General features: G+C 30.9%; 1 protein-coding gene and 1 long non-coding RNA gene across 2 annotated transcripts; one reads left to right on the top strand and one right to left on the bottom strand.

The window, feature by feature from the left end:
* Nucleotides 1–6,546: 6,546 nt before the first annotated feature.
* Nucleotides 6,547–8,715, bottom strand: LOC124493326 (uncharacterized). The gene is made up of 3 exons (XM_047056394.2): nt 8,301–8,715; nt 8,086–8,247; nt 6,547–8,006 (listed from the first exon to the last, which is right to left on the bottom strand). Exons 1-3 carry the CDS (start codon nt 8,569–8,571, stop codon nt 6,685–6,687), a joined length of 1,755 nt encoding a protein of 584 aa, XP_046912350.2. The 5' UTR covers nt 8,572–8,715; the 3' UTR covers nt 6,547–6,684.
* Nucleotides 8,716–9,080: 365 nt separating this feature from the next.
* LOC124493334 (uncharacterized) lies at nt 9,081–16,339 on the top strand. Its single transcript, XR_012832299.1, has 6 exons — nt 9,081–9,147; nt 10,263–10,805; nt 10,873–11,094; nt 11,179–15,211; nt 15,279–15,732; nt 15,797–16,339. It is a non-coding gene; the product is annotated as an uncharacterized LOC124493334 (long non-coding RNA).
* The last annotated feature ends 1,677 nt before the right edge of the window (nt 16,340–18,016 follow it).

Below are 18,016 nucleotides of genomic sequence, written 5' to 3'. Positions count from 1 at the left end.
TGAAAAGAGAGAGAGAGAGAGTGTGTGTGTGTGTGTGTGTGTGTGAGAATACGATCCGATTGTGGGCCAAGTATTTATTTTATTGTATGCTTGTATAAATGTTTTCTCTTTACACACACACAGGTAAAATAGATATTGTTGGAACCGAGGGCCACAAATATCTATTTTTTTTTTTTTTTTTTGTACCAATTTTTATTTTCGCGCGCTCAATGAATGAAGAAAACAATTTGAATCAAATTGTCAATTGTAAAACATTTTCATCGTTGTCGTTGTTGTTGAATGTATGCATGGGGAAATGACTAGGTTTTTTTTATTCACATTTTTTTTCTTGTTGTAACAAACCAAACGATCCACAAATACACAGGTAACATATGTTTCACAATCATATTCATGTTATTTTTTTATTTTTGCTAAAAGGTTTGGGGCCAGTTTTGATAATATAAAAACCAGTGTTGTTTTTCCAGCTTGAATTGTTGTTGTTTGTTGAACAGGGACCAAAACATTTTGGCTATTGGTTTTTTTTGTTTTGTTTTGTTTTGTTCTTCATTCATTTTTTTTCTGCTGGATAATGTTTACCAGGAACAAGCAAGCATGCAACAAGTCTGGACAAATCAAAATTATCATTCGATAGACATTGTATATAGCATATGCATGCATGCATGGCCAATATATACCACATAATCGGATTAGTTTTGAAGCCATAGATAGATAGAGATAAATCAGCCATTTATATTTCTAAATCAATTACATACAGAAGTAGAGCAAGAGAGCGAGAGATTAGGAATTGATCACATTGGTTTGGTTTGGTAAATGTAGACAATAGTATTTATTTATTATTTTCTGGAACACTGTACTTACACACACAGACACACTGTTAAGTCGACTGTATTTAAATTGGATTAACAACTACCTGATGATCAATTGTCATCAACACACAATATATATACACAGACATATACAATATTTAACAAATGGATACTATATGCGCATGATGAATTGATTTTCCAATTCAATAAATTTATATATCGAATATGATGATGATGATGATGATGGTCATCATTGAATTAGCCATAAGAAACTTTATGTTGTTGTCTATGCATTGTACACACCTGTGTGTGTGTGTGTGTGTTACATCGAATAGAATTGGAAATTGGTATTTTTTTTATATATCGATAATAGTGATGAAAATAGACAGGTTGCCCTTTATACTTTTTTTTCTTGACTGGACATTCATACATAAAGAAAAGGAAGCAAAAAAAAAAATATGAAAAACTGCTTTGTCGGCATAAAAGAGGACTTTGAAGCCGATTTCGATTGAATTCTGATTGATATTAAAAAAAAACAGGTAAAACCAATGTGTTTATCTCATTCAATTGATGATGATGATGATGATGGTTATTACATATTTTTGCTCTTTTTTTTCTTTAGTTTGGCTTTTTTACCATCTTCATCATCATCATCATCATCATCAGCATTGGCCACATAATAATCAACATTCGGCATCTTTCGTATATCGATCGATCTAATTATTACTCTATCGATTTGCAACAACAACAACAACAACAACAACAACAGCAACAAGCAAATGATGATGCCGCAAGCAAATTTTCATAGTTTTTATCTCATTTTTTTTAACAGCCAAAATAAAATAATAATTCGTTTGCTAACTTGCGATTTATATATAGAATAGATAGAATTGATGCCGGCAAATTTTGGTAGTGAAATTGATTTTTTTTTTGCCGGACTACCCACTCATGGCTATGGTGCGAAATGAAGTAAAAAAAAAAAATGAATCGATTGATAATGAACATCATTTGGATGGTTAGATTGGATTATATAACACACACACAAAAAAAATGGTCAAGGTATAATTATTCGAGTAAATATTAACCATAAAGAAAAAAAAATGAAGAAAAATATTATTAATATTTAAGCTATTTGTTAATATAAAGGTGTGCAACGTGATCAATCGATCAATCTATTGATCGATTATCATTCATTAATATTAATGAAATTAGTCAATTAAAGCTAAATATTAACAATGTGCGTGTGTGTGTGTGTGTGTGATTGATGGCCAAAAATTCTGAATCTGGCACCTTTGGTTAGTTCGGATTTTTTTTCATTACTGATCATTTTGATTTTTGACTAGACAAAAAAAATAAAAGAAAATTGGAATTTTTTTTTCTTATTTTGGAAAACAACAGAAACAAAAAAAACACACAAGGCCAAGACAACAAATCAAAATGTGTGTGTGTGTGTGTGTGCGAGTTTGTGGTTACAACCCGAATTATTTTGAGATTTGTTGAAATGGCAAGCCCTCTATGTCGACATATAATTCAATTATAATAATCATCATCAATGGAATTGGACAGGCATTTCATTTTTAACAACAACAACAACAACATATACTTGGGACAAGAAAATTGCCTTAACAAAAAAAAAAAAAAAAAAACAACAACCCGCCAAATTCGTGATGACATGATAATAACCGGGGAGTAATCGTACTCATCATCATCATCATCATCATGGTGAATGGTATTTGACATCTTAAGAATGAAAATATAGCACGACAACATCCTATTGTGTGTGTGTTTTTTTTTTTCTCGTATAACAATAGACTGTTTCTTTTCTCTTTTGCTTGTCACACGTCCGCCTATTTTTGTTGGTAATGAATGAATGTAGTTGAAGGATGCTCGAGAAAAAATGAAAAAAAAAATTGAAAACAACATCAACAAACAAAATGTTCCAAAGAGAAAAAAAATGACAAAATAAATAAAGTCATTGCCCATTGCCAATGTTGGTCGTTGACTTGACAAAATAAATATGAAAAAAAACCTCAACCGTTAGCGGTAAACCAACAAAGATTGTTGTTATTTTTTATTTTTTTTTGTCCAACGGAACAATCTTACATCCTGTGTTCACAGGAGAGGAGTGGTTCACAGTTTGTTTTTTATTGAAAAGTTTGATTTTAAAATTCAAATTTTATTACTTTGATAATTTCCTGTTTTTTTTCTCGTTTTGTCAACATACACAATGTTAATCATCGATGGTAATAAATGGATTATTAATAATCGTATCGATTGGGTTGCTTATCGATAGATCGATCTAGCTATCAATCGACACACGACCATTGTGATCAAACAATTGATGATGGGCGCGACAACATCCGACGATGATGATGACGACGATGACCATGCCCCTTTTTTTTGTCTATGGATAATTAACTCTCAATTTATTTTTGAAGGAATTTCATTATCTTTCATTCACATTTAGCATGGATAAATAAATCCGGTTGAATTTGTTGATGATGATGATGGTGGTGATCGACAGCCCGAACAACAAAAAAAAACACACATACACACACATCGAAAACATAAACGAACATATCCCTTTCTGACATGCATATTCGTTTCAAGATTTGTCGAATTATCCATGTTTTTTTTCCATATTTAAAAGTCACGATTTTTTTTGCCATTTTTACCCCCTCCCTTCCATTATTGCCATGGCCAAAGTAAAAAAAAAACACATTCCAATGGATCGTTCGAATCTATCTTTTTTTTTCTCTTTCACTCGATTTATATTCAAGAAAAAAAATGATCAGTTAAATCAAAGTTCTGCAACATAGATGCAATTAATATTCATATTATATATTAAACCTGAAATATAAAGCTATATGGACATTGCCAAAAAATAACAACAACAACAACAACAACAAAAATTCGTGACTAAACGATGGATTAACAATAACCATATGTTGTATGTATATGTGCAACAAGTGTATTATACAACAAGTGATGATGCTGTAATATATTGAACAATCCAGGTCGATTCTACATCAATCTCGTATATATAGTGATATTCATGAAAATTAATTTTATTCTCTACATCTAGAGGGTCAAACAGTGAACCTGCAAAAAAAAGATCGATCGATTTATAGTGTATAGTGGGAGCCAACATATATTATAAATAAATAAAATAAAAAAAAAATCGAAACCTGAGATTAGCTAAATTAATGAAACGATAGATGGATATGTTCAATGTCGAAAATCAATGGTGAAAAATGTGTTTGGTCTTGAATTTTTCTTCTTCTTCTATTCCCACACACGCCAAATGATTGAATGTTGTCGCCGAATATTTGTTGTTGTTGTTGTTGTAGATATTCAAAAGAGAAGCAAAAAAGCATCTTCACCAACATTGCCCACCATCATCATCATCATCATCATCAAAATAGCCACTTATTAACCGAAGATGGCCATCAATCTATTTTTTTTCGGGAGATTTGATTTGAACTTCTATATATACATATGAATAAACAGAAACTGAGATAGATAGAGAGAGACGTGCTGAGGAGGTCATCATATTATTCAAAAGAATTAATTTAATTTAAGTGGACAAAAAAAATAATAATAATAATCACTGTTTGCATGGAAGAATCACATCTCCTTCATTGATCAATGATGATGATCAGATTTACAAAAAAAAAATAAGCAGAAAGGTAAATATTATGAAGCAGTGTGTGTATGTATTGCTACAAAGACATTTGTGTAGTGGCCAAATATTATTATTATTATTATTATCGATCAATTTGTGCGAGCTAGAGAGAGATAGAAAGCATCGTCGAGAATCGTCTTCATCAAAATAAAAAAAAAATCTTTACATGCAACTTGAGAGGCTCTTCGGGTTTTTTTTTCACATTCTGCTTTCGAACAACCTGTCAAACTGAATTTTTTTCAATTTTTTTTTCACTTCACTTCGACAAGCGTCGAAACACATGTCGTTTATCTCCATCACATTTCATTTCATTTCAATATAGTCAATGTCGTCGTCATATGGTCGAGAAAAACAAAACAAAACAAAAAAAAATTGAATTAACTGAAAAAACTGGAACTTTGAACCAGAAGAAAAAGAAAGGCAAACAATGATGATGACGATGATGATGATGATGATGATAATGGTAATCTGTTTGGATGTTTTCATAGTGGTTACAATGTGTATGTTTATCGCGTGACTTTAGAGTCAAGTTCAGAGTCCATAATCATCATATATACACATACACATACAGACACACACAAAATTCATTCCACAGGTAGTAATATGCTATCTATGTTTGTTATCTACCTATCGTTTGGTTAATCATCATCATCATCGTCATAATGTTAAATGATGCTAAAGATGAAGAGTTTTATGGAAACAAAAACAACGATCATAATCATTCTGTGTGTGTGTGTGTGTCTAGACTCTAGACACACAAACTATTGATGACCTTTTCGTTTTTTTTTCTTTGGCTAAAAAACAAGCAAGAGTTTATTTTATTGAACAAATGGCTATCAAAATTCAAAGAAAAAAATTTTTTTTTTTCGATGACAAAAATGTGTCCACCACAAAATATCATTCTTTCTCTGGCGTCAACAACAAGAGGCCAACAATAAAAACACACTGATCACGTTTATATATAAAAAAAAAAACAACAACAACACCGGTTACAGGTATCGTGAACAGGTTGTTCACGCTTATTTCTTTTCTCACAACTTGTCATTAATGAAAAAAAAACGACAATCGAATTTTTTTTTAAATTAAAAAAAAATTACCGATCCGTTTCTCTTCAAATGTGGATAAATAAATGAATGGATTTCAAGTCTTAATCAACATTTTTTTTGAACATCAACATCATCATCATCATCATGACAACTTGTCTCCAACTTGACGATGATGAAGAAAATTTATCATCATCAAATCACATTTATGTGACTGTGAGACGCGCCTGATTGAACAAAACTTGGCTACGGGGCAAAATTTAAATCAAATCAAAAAGAAGAAATACCAGAAAGTTCAAATCAAAGTAAAGAAACGAAATGAAAAAAAAAATCAATCTGCATATAACCATCATCATAATGATGATGATGATGATGCTGATAATGATCGAAAGACCTTCAACCCTAAATGGTATTTACAAATCCGTATTTTAATGTTGTTGTTGTTGATGATGATGATCATCATCATCATCATGATTTGGTAACATTGTATAGATGAATATTGAATCGAATAATCGAAACAAAACTTATATTGCAAATCGGCTTATTCTAATCATCACATAATGGGGTGTGTGATTCGGGATTTTTCATTTTTGTTCGTTTTTACTCAATTGATGAATCGAAATATCATATAGTCCATCATATGGTTTGTATGAAATTTTCTTTGGAAAAAAATAAAGTTTTACCATTTAAAAGATAGCAAAGAAAAATGACCATTTCAATTCGAAAAAAAAATCAAAATCAAGTGCGCCGAACTTTTTTGATAGTATAGAGAGAGAGAGCGAACAAGAAAGCGAAAAAAATACAGATCAAAAAGATGCCGAACCAAGATGTGTTTGATCAGAAATTGAAATAATTGATCAATGAGATGGAGACAACACTGATTCAGTTTTGATCAAACAGATTTTGACAACCACCACCACCACCAAAAAAACACACATTGACAGGATTCAAGTTTTTTTTTTGGGGTGTCAATAAGATTGACACTCATCATCATCATCATCAAATGTTTTGATTTGATAGGTGAAATAAATTTAGGATTTTATTATTTGGTCATTAGGAATCATTTTTTTTTCAATAAATCAAAATAAGTATAAACATTACATACATTCAAAAGATTCAAAAATTAGTAGTCATTTCAATTGTTGTTCATTCATTTGTGGAATAGTCCATCACACAAAGTATCGGTAGCAAGTTTTTGTTTTGGTTCCAATGTTTTCTGAAAATCTTCCCATAATCCATCGATATATGTATTACAACTGCCTAGTTGTAATTTTTTCATTTCTTCCTTGCTGATAGGCTGATAATAATGAGCAATAGAATCATCAATGATTAATTTTTTCTTATCGTTTCGTTCGCCATTACAAAAAACCATTTCTGAACGATGATTTTTATCATCATCATCATCTACAATTGATTCATAATCAAATGAATCCGAATTATCCAAATCATCACCGTCGATCATATCGGCACAAGTAAATTTTGAGCAATTTTTGATTGAATTAACCAAAAGAATTCGGGAACGATCTTCTTCGGATTGATCATTATGATCAGGTATTTTATAGTCATGTTGATTAGGAACCGATTTAGAAACATCGACCATTGGTTCACAATTAATTATAGCCGAGTCATTATCATCGACTGAATCATTGCCGTTGATCATATTTTGTCTTGTTTTCAAATCTTTCTGGAAATCTTCCCACAAATCATCCATATATGTGTTACAACAGCCAACTTGTAATTTTTTAATCTCTTCATCACTAACAGGTTGATAATAACGAGCAATGGATTCATCAATGGTCAATTCTTTCGTGTCGTTTTGTTTATCATCAGCTGAAAAATCAGTTGGAACAATTTCTGGATGTTGATCATTATCATTATCATCGATAATTGCTTCACAATTAATTATTTCATCATCGGAGTTAATCATACTAGCACAAATGAATTTCGAACAATTTTTAATGGAATGAGTCAAAAGAATTCTGGAACGATCTTCACCAGATTCAACAAAACCAAGTTTTTTATAGTCACGATGATAAGAAACCGATTGAAAATTGATATTATTGTTGTCAATATTGACAATTTTATTGTCGCCATCACAATAACTAAATTCTGAGCCAGATTTCTTTTCAATATCATAACCATTTACTTCGGAATCCAATGGAACAATTGGTTTGTGATCAGGCACAATTTTCGGATGAGTAAAATCATCGATAACCAAAAATTTGTTGTCATCATCAGTGTCATTGTCATCTTGGACATCTTTTTTTGAACTTTTATCATTTTCATTTTCATCATCATCATCAGTACCAAGAAAAATGTCCATTTGGTGTTGTTTTTTTGGTTTTTCTTCATCCAACATGGCAAATTTACGATTCAAACGATTTCTTTTTGATTTTCGTTTACGTTTTGTTTGCTTGTCAATCTCTGGCGTTTTGATCAATTCAGCTTGACAAGTTACAGAAAGTTTACGGTCTATAAAATGGGTTATGGTTAATATATACATACATTTATTCTAATTGAATTAATTCTAAATTATAAAAAAAACACCTACTTTGATATGTATAACCATTGTATAATTTCTTAGCAACAAGCATATCCAATATATCGCCAACAATCACTTCAGCTTTTGCTAATCCATTACTATGCATATCGTACAACATTTTAATCGTTTTTATTGAATGAATATCCGAAAGTAGTAATCGAATTTTTTCTTCTGCATTCAAAAAAGAATTTTTTTTAATCATTATATGAATAGAATAAAATTACCTTTAATGCCAGTTTGAAGATTACATATTGTTATAGTTGAACGATAATTTTCATTCAATGATTTCATCATTTTTATGGCAGCATCTTTTTTTGAATTTTTTTTCGTATTCGATTCACCAATGACAACAATATCATTCAATATACATTGAGTTGAATACATCAATTTATTGGTAGATTGTTGAGATGGTTTAATTTCTTTATAAATAGGCAGAAGCCATCCAATTTTTGAACACAAATTTTGTAAATACCCGATTGGATTTGATGAATCCATTTTGGTTTTTGGAGATCATTAACGAATTTCACAATATTAAAAATATATCATCGGTTGATTCGAAAATTTTTTCGACCCAAAATGATGACAATTTCATAGAAAAAAAAGTTTTCGCATCATCACTCATTAATCACAGAAAAACACATTTTTTCACAAACGCACACACACGATGGTAGAGGACGCTCATACAACAGGATATTGTTGAACATGTGCATGAATATGAGCTACTCAATAGATGGAGGTGTCGTCGATTTTTTATTATTTTTTTTTTTTTGGAACTCGAATGATGAAATATTTCATAATATAAACAATTCAGATCATAAATCAATTGCTGATGATTTTATTGAAAAAAAAAAAAATATTGGCCATTGATAATGTTTCTCTCTCTCTCTGTGTCTTTCTTTCATTCCAACATGTTGACCACACATGAAATATATATTCATTTTAATCCTATTTCACAATTGAATATATACAAACCAACAAACAGACTTAGAGCCCAAGATTTTCATCATCATCATCATCATCAGCATCATTGGCTTGGACAAAACAGATTGCTCGAAAATCGGCTGAAAAAAGGTCAGTATATACAACCATGCAAAGGAATTAAATAAATAAATAAATAAAAATCAAACAGGTAGAATAAGAGCGAATAAATCCAATAAATAAATACATTTTCTTTTCAGATTTTTTTTTCTTATTTTGATGATAATGTGTTCAACCAACACTCAGTGTGTGTGTGTGACCAATCGATTTACATTGTACGTTTTTTTTTTTGCAAAAATCAAGAAAACATATACATGCAATCACGTATACAAAATAAAAAAAAACTTTGGGCCAATAATCTTGTTGTTGAAGATTAAAAGTGACTTATAATATTTGTGTGTGTGTGTGCCGGTGTTATTATCGCCTATATATAAAACCAAAAATGAAAATTAATGTTTCGTGGGAGTCGCGTATATCTATATGTGATCATCCATACATTAATTTATCGCATTGGATGCACGATACACTTAATTGAAACCATAATGTTTTTTTTTTACTTTTTCTTGTATGGCCATCATGGCGCCAATTGATTATCAAATCATCGACCATTGGTCAAATCTATGTCCAATCTATCATTGGTGATCAGTAAAAATGTGAACCGTGTTTCTCTTGTGTTCGAATGAAAAGTTTAGTTTTCAATTCAATTATATTCATCATAGTGATGAATGAATGAATGTATGAACAAAAAAAAAATATCTCAATCTTGTTGTTTCCAAATATTTAGTTTTTTTATTATTATTATTATTATACAAATACAAATATTTGGGGCCATTTGGTCAAAAATAAAAAATGATTACAATAGAAATTGATTGATAATTGATAATAATAAGAACCCAATTATATCGAAGTATAGCCTATTATTACTACTACTGCTAAAAGTTATCGGATCAGCCGATTTGGATGACAATAGACACCACACACACACACACCAATGAATGGTCATCTGGTGGATTGTGTTTGACATTCGAATATATAACAACAATAGACAGAAAAAAAGTGAATCAAAAATAAATAATGACCAAATCAGTAGGAAGATCATCATCATGCCAATCTTTACAATCAACAAACTAACACACTATTGACAATATTTGTCACAAAATAATGTTTTTTTCTTTCTCTCTTTATTCATTGACCACCGAGAAAATCAGGTAGCCATCCAACAATCGAATGAATGAATGAATGAATGAAGATGACACTGCCTGGCTTTAAAAATTTGAATATGAATTGACCATCTGTCTGTTTCACCTTTATTCCATTCCAGCCAAAATGAATTGAGTCGTCAATTCAATAAGAATATATAAATATTTGAATATGAAAACAAAACAAAAAAACGCTACAATGATCCTGGAACAATAATAATCTATCATTGCAAGAAGAATTTTTTTTTTTTGAAATTTGAATAAATCTGATGATTCAATTAGCTACAAATGTAATCATTCATTTGTGATGATAAACACAGATCAGATAATTCATATCCATCATCATCTTCATCGTCACCATCATCATATATCCGATAATACAATAACAAGAAAATCAAATTCTAAACTAAATCGTCGGCAACGAAGAAACAAAAAAATTTATTTACAACAACAGAAAAAAGTCAAAAAAAAAATACAAACAGATTTTATCAATATTTTTCCCATCGCCACACCAAATCGAATGAAAATACCGACATTGATTATTACATATATGTAAGTATAAATCCTAAATAATATTTCGAAATCAAAATAATAATAATACAATCTTTCGAATCATCAGGATTTAAAATCGGGATGGCCAACCAAAACAACACATTCACCTGTCTTCACATCATCAACATCCATTGTGTCGTCCTTGTTGTATTGATTTGCCCTGATCATCGATGTATGTGTGTATATTATTAGACAATAAATGGTGATTTTATTACCGAGAAAAAAAAACCAAGACAAAAATTTTTCACTACACTCCAGATGGATTTGAGTTCCTCACCTGTGTACGTTGGTACGTTGTTGTTATCACTGTTTGATTCGAACATAATATGTACTAATACGATTACAATCGGTTTTTTTCTTAAAAAAACAACAGGTACACAGACCTAGACAAATGTGATGAAGAAGATGGAAAAAAAGGGACATCATAAAAATCAGATTAGCCTTTTGTCTTGGCCGACGACTATCTATTCACAACAACAACAATCCACCGAAACAAACGAAACGATAATGACAACGGAAAAGTCTGGAGAACAAATGCTATTTGTGTGTGTGTGTCTGTGTATTTGTGGAAAAAAAAATTATTATTCGGATTCAAATCTTCATCATGTGTTCTATATACGTAAATGAAAGAAGAACGAAGAATAAGAAAATGAAAAAGCTTCATTTCTTCTAAATCGAAATTCTTCTTGCTCCAAGAATCGTGAAAATCTTTATTGTTGATATTAAAATGGTATACATTCAATTCAATGTCCATCAACATCATGATCATCAGCATTATTATTATCATCATCATCATCATTGAAGATATGTGGACATTGACAACAACAACAACAACAACATTGATCACCCCGACAAGAAGAACGTGTGGCCGCTTCTTGATCCTTGATTTGCTTACTTCAAATCGACAAAACGTAATTACCATAATAATAATAACCACCATCATCATCATCATCATCATCACGAATGCTGATGATGAGCTACACACACACACACATCTCATGAGTTCATTACGTCATTCGTGTTGATTTTTTTTTTTTTTTGAAAAAAAAATCTAAATTTTAAATTTTGAATACCGACACCATCACTTTGGGCCTGGATGATGATGTGATTCGCTTTCAATATACACAGTATACACGATAGATGGTTGTTTTTTTAGTAAGCATCAAATTAGCTTATACATACATGACAATCCAATAGAGAGCCAAAGCATCAGCAAAACAAAAAAAAGAAAGAAAGAAAGAAAAAAACGATGGACAATCATCATCATCATCGAAAACCTAAATGTAAGCAAGCAAGCATTACGAATTGATGAATGCAAATCGAAAATTTGTGCGTAGGTCGTCGTTCTCTTTCTATCGTTTGAAATGAATGGAAAAAAAACTTTCTAAATGACTTGGCTGCTGCTCTTTTCAAATGTTGTTGTTGTTGATGATGTTTCTGAAGCCTTGAAGCATCGCAAATAATACCGAACGATGAAATAAATGACCATCATCATCATCATCATCATCATCACCGTGATGGTAGTCATCATCGTGGTTATATAACAACAAAACAAAACAAGAAAAGAGAAAAAAATCATAAGAAATTTTCTAAAGATTGAAATCGGAGCACATATACGAAATCTTTTGGATTCAATGATGATAACAAAAGATTCCTCTCTCTCTCTCTCTTTTTACCATCAACTATTCAATTGTTATTATTTTCATGCTGCTGCTGATTGTGATGATAACGAATACAATACACAATATGATGGTTTGGGATGCTAATCATTGTTTCGAGAAAGAAGGAGAAAGAGAGCTACCATTATCATCATCATCATCATCATCATTGTCGATGTTTTGGCCATAGTAATCATAGTTACGGCATTTTTTGGAGAATTTTTTTCCAATTCTGCTACACCTGTGTATGTTTGTGTGCTCGTGCTTACCATTTGTTTATTCGAAATTTTTTTTTCTGGTTGATAATTTGCATCTTGTTTGTGTGCTACCAAAGACCAATGTGTGTGTGTGTGTGTCATCAATTTTTTTTTTGTTTTTTTTTTCTGAAGAAGAAAAGAAACCAAAATTTACGCGCGTACCATATGCTGCCATTATAATGCTTGATGATGATCATATTGATTAGCTATTGGTAGCTGAAAACTAATAATTAAAAAAAACAAAAAAAATTTTCTTAGGTGGAATAATTTCTTAATTTCAAAATTATCAATCCATAAATGAGACTTTCACTTTCCACTTTATTCTCTTCTTCTTCTGACTTATGGTCAAAATACAGGCTATTTTTTTTTGTTTTTAAAATTTTTTTATCAAATCAAATCAATCAATCAATCAAATGATCCAGTAATTTCATTGAATATGTTTGATACCCTATAATTATCATTTATTTTGTATGCCCAGGTGAAAGGGTTGTTTTTGATCCATTCATTCATTCATTCATTCATCATTGTGTTTAATGATGATATTTATTTCCAAAGTCCAGCTGGCCATATACGATACGATAGGGTTTCATTAACAAATCACGGATGAATGTGCAAGTGAATGAGAAACAAATCAAACTTGTATGTGTGTGTGTGTTTGTTAGCGCAGATGATAACATAAAAGAGAGAGAGAGAGAAATGGATAATTACCGGGTTTCTTTCACTAACATTCATCACATGATATATTTCTTGACTTTGCTTAACCAACAAAAAAAACAACAACAACAACAACAACAAAATGTCAAATCATATCATTTGTTTTTATGAACTAAAAATGTTTTTTCGTGTGAAAATCTTTTCTTGTTTTCTTGATTTGATGGTCATTTCAGACAATCTAGACTAATTTACATTTTTTTTTTCTATACCAAAGACACTAAGAAAATAATGATCTTTTTTTGATAATGATGATGAAACAAATGCAAAACGTATATCATGGCTGTTTTTTTTGTTTGAAAATCAAGTTATACCGTTTGGTTGTATTTGATTTGAACAAAGTTAAGCTTACCTTGCACAAACAAACAAATACACACACCGTCCATTAGCTCTAAGAAATGGATGAACGACAACCAGCAGCAGCAGCGGGTTTCATCTTATATTGTAAGTGAAAACAGAAAAAAAAAATTTTCTCACGGATCTTGGACATCATTCTTCAAACTTTAAACATTAGAGCATCATTGTAAGAAACTAAATGATAGTAGTAGTCATAGTTATGACAGCAGGACAACGACGACGATGATGATGAAAATGGCCATGGTTTGATGATCCAGATTCACCTGACATTCTTCTCATCATCAACAGACTGCAAAGATGACGACGACCAACCACCGCCATTCGTATTTCTTATGATCGAATATGATACATTCGATGAATCGAATATGATATCTTTTTTCGTTGATGGTTCTTTTTTCCAGATTGAATGATCAACGATTATTGTGGCTACCACCATGATTGTTGATATTTTCGACCATCGACCATAACGATATCATTATCGCAGCTATAGAGAAAGAGAGAGAAAAAAAAGACAGAAAAATTGGCTGCTACTGGTCTTTTGACATGGACAAAAAAAATCATTAATTCATTTCATTCAAGTCATTGATTTAAATCGAATTTCAATCACATCATAATCCCAGCATCATTTTAGAGATGGATTCATGAATAAATAAATGGCCACCATGTATGTTATGGATAATGATGATGGTGGTAATGGATAAAACTTGTGTATATGGAATGGATGATATATTTGATGCCAAGATGTCTCCAATCATGATGGTGACCACATATATTCATCATTCATTCAGTCAATTTTTTGTTTTTGTTTTGGACATTTTCATTTTGGTCAGTTCGATATATGGTTTCCATCATCACCCTGTGTTGAATTTTGAAAACTTCATCTATTTACCAAGAATATTATTATATGGAAAACGATGATGATGATGATGATGAACGAATCTTATCTATAATCAAGACTGAAATAAAATTTAGTTGAACATTTATTCGAAACAAAAACAAAATTTATAAAAAAAAAATCAATGTGTTGATGTGATGGTTGGTTGTGTCATCCAATATGAGTGAATATAGTATAGTAGTTTTATTTATTTATTCGAATGTTGTGTTTCTTAATGACAACCATGTTTTTGTTTACGTTTTGAAAAAGATTTTTACACACACACACACACACACACAAAGTCATATATAATTTCAAATGAAAATGTCATGACAAATCACCTGCTAAGATTTCAACATCATCAAAAAAAAAGAAAGATTTATATCATATAAATAACCATCGATTGGAAAAAAAAATCGTTGATAATCCCCGGATAATTGTTCCTGTATGGTGGTTGGTGAATTTTCGAATGAAAATAAAATAAATTTCAATCAGAATGAAACATCACCGATACAAAATAATCAATCGATCAAACAATCAATCAATCGAGTATACATTAAATTGATCGTAAATAAAAAAAAATAAAATTTTTTTTTTCATTTACATTCTTTGACAGATATGTGGTCATTGCCATTATTATTGTTGCTGATGATGTTTTTTTTTTAAACGAACGATATTATTAATACACCTACGCGTAAATGTTGAAAATGCATTTTGTGAAGGAAAAAAAACGATGACCATTATTTTTTTATTTGCTGTGCAATGATTGAAAAACAAACAAACAAACGAAAAAAAAAACGATGACCAAGGACATTTAAATAAGATTTTATTTCCATCTTGATTTGATCATCGATGATAAGCAGATAAGCAGCAGCAGCATCAACAGAGACGCCTGATTGTAAAAAAATAATCGATTTCACTTCTACAATCAGATAAAGACAACAACAACAACAACGACAGCAAAACAGAACAGCAGCAGCCAACAAATGTTTTTTTTTTCTCATCGAAAATTATTCGGGTATTTATTTCGTTTATTGCTTCTCAAGATGGTATACACTACATATAGAAATGTAAATTCGTATAAAAACTTTTTTTTTTGATTTAACCCTTTTTTTCTCTTTCTCACGCACATAGACAAATCATCCTATTCTTAAACTAAACCAAAATGGCTTCAACTACAGGACATTTTTAAATTCTTTCATCATCATCATCAACAACAACACAGGTGTTCAATTCATCCATATGTGTGTGTGTTTGGTTGATTGAACTTGAAATAATGTGTGTGTGTGTCTTTCATGTGAAAGAAGCAAGAAGAATCATTATTATTCGACGAAATTATAATGATCGAATTGTTTGGAGGGATTGAATGAAACATTTTTTTTGCACTGTCCGAAGACGATTCTTATTCAACGACGACTACGATGATGATCTTAAGATGGTGTAATCATTGATGCATAGCTTGGCTACCATCACCAATTGTCACCCAAAAAAAATTGCTCCATTGTTCATTGTTCACCATCATCATTCCCACACACACACACACACATCCTGTCATATTGATAATATCATTGGATTGATCGGGAATAAATGATGATGATTGGTTGTAGACAGGTGACACTTGTTTTGATTTCAATGTCACTTTTACTTTTAAAAATTCCATCATCATTATTATCATCAGTCGATAATTGGTTAGTTGAATCTATCAAATGTTGAATGCTTTCAGCCTACACTTTCCCATGACGAATAAATAATAATAAATAAATCTCATCACATACCATGGCCATTTCAACTATATACTACAGTCTTATGTAATGGAACAAAAAAAAAATTTGGTTCAAAGGTCAATGTTGTTGTTCAACAAAGAAAAAAAGATTATTATCGATTCAAAAGATTATTATTATTGTGTGTGTGTGTGTGTGTTTGTGTCAGGTGGCCACGATTCTGAAGACCTTGAAAGATTGACACAAAAAGCCAACTAATGTTTTTAGGTGTCTATTTGTGTATATGGAATCCGAATTCAATGAATGAATTTTTCGTTTTTTATTTTCTTTCTTCAATCCTGGTGGTTTAATTTTTTTTTCTTGGTGAATGGCATTCATCCATTCATTCATTCATTCATTCATAATAACATGGCATACACAGATGCCTGAACATTTGAATTGAATTGAATCAACTAATGATCATCATCATCGCCCAGGTGTTCGAGCAAATAGTGATTCCATTCTATATTGAATTCCAAGCCAACCATTTGGTGAAGATGGTTGGTATTTCATTCATAGAAAATAACAACGAAAAATTTTTTACTTAAATAATACAATAAAAGTAGATAAGGCCTACCGACCAACTACAATGACGATCATCATCATCATCAGTAATTGTCCATTTCCTCAATTTACAATTATATAGTGTGTACTCTATTATGGTTCATCATCATCATCATCATTTGTTAATAAAAATGGTGGTGGCCATGAACCTTAGCATCAGATGATGATGAATCAGTTCCAGTGAAAAAAAAATATACCTGATAATAAATAATTATAAATGAAAGTGAAAATTACAGAATGAATGCGAAATTTTTTTGGTGACAAACATAAAGTGAGATAAACACTTGATGATGATGATGAGACTTGACCGATTTGGGTTTTTTGTTGTTCGGGCGTGGTGTGTCACTAAACCAGAAAAAAATTGTAAATTTCCTTATGGCACGTGCATCAAATTTGCATCAACAATGGTCGAATACAATATGAAGAAATTATGAACAAAACAATGAAAAAACGTTTTTTCTAGGTTCTTCATAGCAAAAAAACGAAACAAAACAAAACACAAAAAAGAAGAAACGATCCATGCCTAGCATCGTTATTTATTCGTACAAAACATTGACGATGAATGAATGATTGTTATTGTTGGTCAATGGTTTTTTTTCTTTTCTTTTTTTTTTGTTTTCCATTTGTTGAATCGTGACCAATCCAACCTCCTCATGCAAATACATAATATGGGCTTCAAGCACAAAACTAGATATTCGATTCTTTAATTTCTATGGTTTTTCTTTCTGTTTCTTAGCAAAGAATTGAGGCCATGCCAATTATTGGTCAATATAATAATGGTCAACATGTGTGTGTGTGTGTGTGTGTGTGGTGTCCATTTGTTGACTCACCTGCATCCATCATATGACATTTTTTTTGTATTTGAGTGTCGCCCACCATAAAAGATTTGCGTTTTTTTTTTCTTGAAAAAAAGGTAGAAATTCTGATACCACCAACCATATACTTTGTGTGTGTGTGTGATCTGCGCTTCTGATGATTGGAACACACACAGAAATCAGGTAGCCAATAAAGCGAAAGAGACAAATTCTTA

This window comes from Dermatophagoides farinae, chromosome 6 (assembly GCF_024713945.1).
Source record: "Dermatophagoides farinae isolate YC_2012a chromosome 6, ASM2471394v1, whole genome shotgun sequence".
Taxonomy (NCBI): domain Eukaryota; kingdom Metazoa; phylum Arthropoda; class Arachnida; order Sarcoptiformes; family Pyroglyphidae; genus Dermatophagoides; species Dermatophagoides farinae.
This window is presented reverse-complemented; position numbering and strand designations above follow the sequence as displayed.